The 6,711-nt window shown below is 32.2% G+C and overlaps 1 protein-coding gene across 1 annotated transcript; it reads left to right on the top strand.

Annotated features, from left to right (window-relative positions):
* Positions 1-574: 574 nt before the first annotated feature.
* On the top strand, positions 575-2,721 carry LOC149540167 (cytochrome P450 750A1-like). The gene is made up of 2 exons (XM_089799491.1): positions 575-1,546; positions 1,899-2,721. The coding sequence occupies exons 1-2, from the start codon at positions 629-631 to the stop codon at positions 2,508-2,510; spliced, it is 1,530 nt and encodes a 509-aa protein (XP_089655617.1). The 5' UTR covers positions 575-628; the 3' UTR covers positions 2,511-2,721.
* The last annotated feature ends 3,990 nt before the right edge of the window (positions 2,722-6,711 follow it).

Here is a 6,711-nt window from a genome sequence, read left to right as displayed (position 1 = left end):
ACTATACGATTCTAGATCATACATGTGAACCCTACAGATTGCTGACTGCGAATGTGACCAATGCATTGAATTGCAAAATTGCTTACAAAAATTAATAAGAATATAATCGTATATTAAATCCAAAAGTAATAATCTAATCTTATATGAGAGCCCACAATTACGAAAACAATCAACATTATGAAAGTCAATGTCATTTGTGGGGCATTTAAAAGAAATATTCAAGCACGTTTCAATGAAAAATTGAAGGTAGACGATTCAACATCATATATATATTCATAAACAAGATTTAAAACTGAAGGCAGACAATTCAACATCATATTAATATTCATAAACAAGATTTAAAATTGAAGGCAGACAATTCAACATCACATAAATATTCATAAACAAGTACAAATATTATAGAAATCAGTATAAAACTACCTAGTGAAGAGAAAATCAATCTCCTCGTGTAGCAATGAATAGGGACGATACTCTACAACGCATTAGTCCGAGAGCGTGCCTGAATATTAGGAATGACAATCGTTTTAATGCAGCATTTATGGTCGAACGTTTGCAAAACATTTGCCCGGTAAGGTCCTTTAAATATGATTAGTTCATACCAATTATTTGCAAGGCGGGTTATTCAAACATGGCGTGGATCAGTTCCCCCGCAGTAGACTTGGTATGTTTTCTCATCTTCCTATGTTTAGTATACATATCTCTGACAAAAAGGAAGAGCAAGAGCAATAAGGATCATGAGTTGCCATTGCCACCAGGGCCGCGACCATGGCCACTGGTAGGCAATCTGCATCTCATTGGAAGCCTTCCTCATGTTTCAATTACTGAGCTCGGAAAAAAGTACGGGCCCATCATTTATCTTCACTTGGGCTCGGTACCAACAGTTGTCGCCTCTTCTCCTGCCATGGCTAAAGAGTTTCTTAAAACCTATGATCTGATCTTCGCCAGCAGGCCACTCACATCTGCGGCCAAGTACATAACATACGGCAGCAAAGACGTGGTGATGGCGCCCTATGGAGAGCACTGGCGGAAGATGAGAAAGTGGCTCACAATTGAACTTCTGACGGTCAAGAGAACCGAGACGTTCGGGTGGATCAGAGAGGACGAGGCGTCCGCCATGGTGAGATCTGTGTGGGAGGAGAGCCAGCACGGCGTGAAGTCTGTCAATCTGAGGAAGCACATCTTCGCCCTCACACTCAACGTCATGTGTAGAAGTTTTGCAGGGAGAAGCTACGCTGACCATAAACTGAGCGGAGGGCAGGATTTTACGGAGATGGTGATTGAGATTATGCATCTCTTGGGAGCTGTTGTTATCGGTGATTTGGTTCCCGCTCTCGCCTTTCGCGATTGGGGAGGACACATCCGCCGCATGAAGGCTGTTTTTAAGATATATGATGAGTTTGCTGAGAAGGTCATCGATGAGCACGTTGAGAGGAGAAGGGAGAAGGAATTTGAGGCACACGACATGGTGGATGTGATGTTGGACCTGGCGGAGAGCGAGAGTCAAGGGTTACAAGTATCTCGCCTTCAGATCAAAGCAATCATTCTGGTCTGTTTAGTTTAAATAAAAGCCATGTACAGATTTTATTAGGATTGCTTGTTAGATGTTAGGGTTAGGATTTTTTCTTATGTTTTTATTCTTTTGCTGATGGATTAGGGAATATGACGAGAAATGTCAATGTTGAAAATGTTGTTACGGTCCATTTCAGAAACAATGTTTCAGATAATAAGATTGCTTGTTAGACGTTAGGGTTAGGGTTAAGGTTTTTTCTTATGATTGTATTCTTCATTCTGGTTAGTCGATGTTAGGATTAGAGGTTGCCCTTCGGTCTCGTGAATTTGTTTTTGTCTAAACATTATTGATAAGATCTTACTAACCAACGAGTTCAATGTATTCACAGGATATGTTAGTTGGTGGAGTAGACACAACTTCGTCAGCAATAGAATGGGCGATGACTGAGCTGCTGAGAAACCGTAAAGCAATGGCGAAGGCGAAGCAAGAGATTGAATTGAAGGTTGGGAGAGACCGCATTGTAAAGGAGATTGATCTCGTGGATTTGGAGTATTTGTCATGCGTGGTGAAGGAAACATTTCGATTGCATCCGGCAGGGCCCTTTCTGGTTCCTCGGGAGACAACCGAGGGCTGCAATGTGGGTGGATCTTATGTTCCACCAAAAACAAGGGTGTTTGTGAATGTTTGGGCAATCGGAAGAGATGAGAGTCTGTGGGAGGAGCCTTTAGAATTCAAGCCCGAGAGGTTTATTGGGTCGAGCATAGATTTGAAAGGTCAAGACTTTGAGTTGTTGGCTTTTGGATCAGGAAGGAGGGGATGCCCCGGAATGATCAGCGGACTTAAGAATGTTTACTTGGCTCTTGCTCAGTTTATACATTGCTTTGATTGGAGTGTGAATGGTGAGCTTGATAGGGATGAAGAGTTTGGACTGAGCTTACCTAGAAAGCTTCCTCTTTGTGCTCTCCCCTCATGGAGGCTCGCCACAGAAGGGCCACTGTAACGTTGGATGCAGCGTACAGAAAAACCATTACTATAGGGCTAACCTTACTATAGTCAATAACTACTATCGTAATACTCCACGTGGGAATATTCGGAATGATTACCATCTAGTGGCTTGGGATTTCTTCGTATAGTAGTATATAATTACCATTTTCTTATTAGTAATGTCTCATTTAATGTACTAGAGAAAGAATTTTATTTTTTTATGTTCATCTTGAGTAATGGAGCTTGGGATTTCTTCTTAGTAGTAGTATATAGTTACCATTTTTTTTATTAGTAATGTTTGAGTTAATGTACTGGAGAAGAATTTTGTTTTTGTACGTTCATTTTGAGTGATGAAAATTCTATTTTATGAAAAGTTATTTTTGATGTTCTTTAAACAATATTAAACATTTGATTTATTTTAATTGTAAATGTTAATTTCTTTAATCTTAAGGAGTTATTGATATAATTTAATTTTTAGGTTTTGTAAACTAAAATAATTCATAATTGTTATATCATTAGATTTATTTAAAATTTGTTAAATATTGCAAATATGTTAAATTATTATTTATTTGAATTAATATGGATTCTATAAAAGATTTGAAAGAATATTACATTTTATATGATAAAGAGTAGAAGTGTTAGTTGTTCCATGGACTATTTCACTTAAAGAATATAATAAGTAAAATTAATGTTTACATTGAATGAAATTAACTTGAGTGATATTGGGAAATAGTTGAATAATTTGTGATAATCACTTGTAATAAAAAAATCAAATATTTTTTTTGGTTTGATAAATCTATTTTAAATTCCTTTGAAAATTGACAAGTTCAATTGAACAACTAACCTACTATTTTTTTAAATTTTAATAGTCTTAGGTGAATCTCCTTTTCATTTAGAGATTCATTTTGGGAAATTAGTTAATTTATAATGAATCATAGGTAAAATTATATTTTAATAATTTTTAGATTTTCTTTATATTAATAATGATAAATTACAAGCATATACATAGTTAAAAGGGCATACTCCAGCCTTTGTATAATACATATGATTTTATGAATGGGCATACTCCAGCCTTTGTATAATACATATGATTTTATGATTTATTGATCCAATATGCCATCCTAATAACATAGCCATCAATTAATATTTTATGATGAAATGTTGCAAATTTTAATCACCTTAGACCATTTTACTCATTTGAAGAATATTCTAAGATGGGTTATTGATATCCAATTTGTAATGTTTAGAACTTTAAAATTTGCTTTCTTGTTCTTGAAAACGAGAAGTTAATAGTCTTAAGATAAAATTGATTATTACTATAATATATTTAAATTTTAAGATATTAAATGAATTAAATAATTCATATCTAACTATATTACGGTTAATAGTTTCTAAGTCAAGAGGCTATTACAATGGGAGCAACTTTCGTTGTAAACATTTTAGTATTTTTGAAAATTTTGAAAATTCAAGGTGGTAGTATGCATTGAAGTGGCAAGAAATTGGTGTGAATCCATTGATCAACCACAGAATTGAAAATCTAAGCTATCCAAACACAAATATCGTCAGTTTCATATTGTAGAATGCCATCTATTATAAAGAAAATGCACCATGCAATGCCAACTATTATAAAGAAAATTGATTTTGGATATCATTTAATCATCTTCTATCCTTCTAAGAAATTTACAGTAATATATTTCAGTACACAAATATTTTGTTTCATATGGTAAACACTTTAGATATAATGCATCCTCCTTTGAGATTTACATCTACAGATTTTGATGGAAAGGTAGTAGTTCATTTTATATATTTTTGTGTAACATATTTCTTCTATCCCTCTAAGGAATTAACCAATTATAGGGACATTGTAGGCAAGCAAGGAGTCATTCATTTTGGTGATGATGGAGGAAGTAGGGGATCTGTTATGGTGTCTATCTCTATGTTTTCAATTCCAACTACACTTGAATTGCACATCCTCATCCTCAATATACTCATTGACTCCTTCCTCTTCTCAGGTCTTTAGGAAAAGATTTTATATGACATTTAGGCTAGGTAAGCTAAAAAATTGAACAATAGGAGATGGTCTTTACAGGATTTGGGAAATCAAATACTTGTGTGTGGGCACTCATTGTTATAGGTTGGTGTTCTTGCATGTTATCTATCTATTGGGATTTGACTTCGATGTCCTGCTCACATTTTGAATGAAATTTTTTGAGGCCATGGAGTTTATGTTAAAAAAGAGACACTAATTTGTAGTGTTATTTTTAATATATTAATTTTGAAATGTCTATTTTAATTCATTTAAATCTTAAGATGGATTTAACATGAGATTTAATTAAAACTTATTTTTTCTTTCTTTAATGATTTTAATGTTAGTGTGTGTGATTGATTATCAAATGTGGAAGCAGTGCATTTTGTTTAATTAACTTCTGAAATATACTATAGATGATTTATATTTTACTTTATTTAAAAATAACATAATATGAATTATATCTATTGTATAGTCATTTCAAACTATTTTCAATATCCTTTGCATATGCCTCATCAGAAGGTTTGACCATTCTTTTCATATTCATCATCCAAAGGTGAAATGGTAAGAATGGTTGGAGAGATATATGGAGAGGATGGTGGGATCCAAAATTTGTTAAGTTGTATTCTATTAAAGCTTAATATGTTTATGAATTAGATCTGTCATGGATATTTGAAGACTTTTTATGCCCAATAAGATTGAAATATAAATAATTGCACTTGGCTTTCGAATTCCAATGCTTTGGATGCATTGATTTTTTCCCAACTAATCCTAAATATCCTCCCTCGTCTTATCATTAATATAGAATGGATATTTGAAGAAAAACTAAGGTTTTCCCAAGTAGTAAGTTTAATATTAAAGAAATTGCATTCAGCTTTGAATTTATTTTTTTGGGCTCAAGGAGTGATCCTATTTCTATATCTCTTATTTTACCCTCCACTAAGTATAATAGAGTAGCCTTTGATGAGAAGAAGAGTTTTGAAGCCTTTGATGAATAAAATAGATTGCACATAACTAGAGATCTTAAAAACTGTTTCCTATTACAGTGGAACATTAGCAATGGAGGATAAATAAATTCATAGGACTTATTGCTAATGAAAATTAAACAAAGTAATATTTAATAATGTAATAATTTAAAAATGATAGTTCAACTTTGATCTTTAATAAAATACTATTATAAGTAAGATTTTTCATTAATTTAAAATATTAGAGATCAACTCCTTTTCTCTAAAGAAAATGTTGTGTTGTAGTTTCATCATTTTTATACATGTTAGTATTATACAATTTTTAAATGTTTAAGCATACAAGAAATTGATTGCTTCAAAAATATTAAAAATAATATCAGATAAATTGACTTTTTTTTAAAATAATAATATAAATATGAATATTTAAAAATAATCAATATCTTGTATTAATGTCAAATAAAATTTTTATTATAGAGACTACAACCCTACATCTAACAAAACAATAAATTGAATTTAAACTCAATTATAACCTTAATGAGTTCAAATTAAACTTTAACATTAAGTCACTTTGAATCTTAACTTTATACTAAATTGAACCAAGACCTAACACTAAACTAAATTAAACCCTAACATAACTCTAAAATAGATCAATCTTCACATAAAATCAAACATATAAAATGTTAAACCATATTAACTAACCCTAAATAATTCTTTGGTCCCTAGTAAGGCTAACCCTTATACAAAATTCTAAAATTAAATCACTTTGAAATTTAACTCTATACTAAATTGAACCCTCACCTAGACACTAAAATAAATTAAACCGTCACATAAACAAATTGAAACCATAACCCTAAGTATAATTCATTTCAAACATAGCATATAAAAATTTGATTCAAACACTAACTAAAATTAAACCTCCAAAATGTTAAACCCTATTACTAACCATTATTAATGCCTTTATCATAAAGGTTAAACCTTAATCTTAATGATAACCCTAAATTTTGATGCTTATATAAGTCCATAAACCTAAGCTTAATTTGTAAATTCAAACCTTATTGTAAACCATTATCTTAATCATAAATACTAAACAATAACTCCAAATATTGAAACTTAATACTTACCCTCATATTCATAATTAGAAGAGGGAGAGGGGGAGAGACATGGTGTAGAGATAAATGGTAACTAGGTGGAGGAAGACGGGGGAGAAGGGGGGATTGAAAGACAAT

This window comes from Cupressus sempervirens, chromosome 9 (genome assembly GCF_028749045.1).
Source record: "Cupressus sempervirens isolate cs-2001-9-10 chromosome 9, ASM2874904v1, whole genome shotgun sequence".
Classification (NCBI taxonomy): Eukaryota; Viridiplantae; Streptophyta; class Pinopsida; order Cupressales; family Cupressaceae; genus Cupressus; species Cupressus sempervirens.
This window is presented reverse-complemented; position numbering and strand designations above follow the sequence as displayed.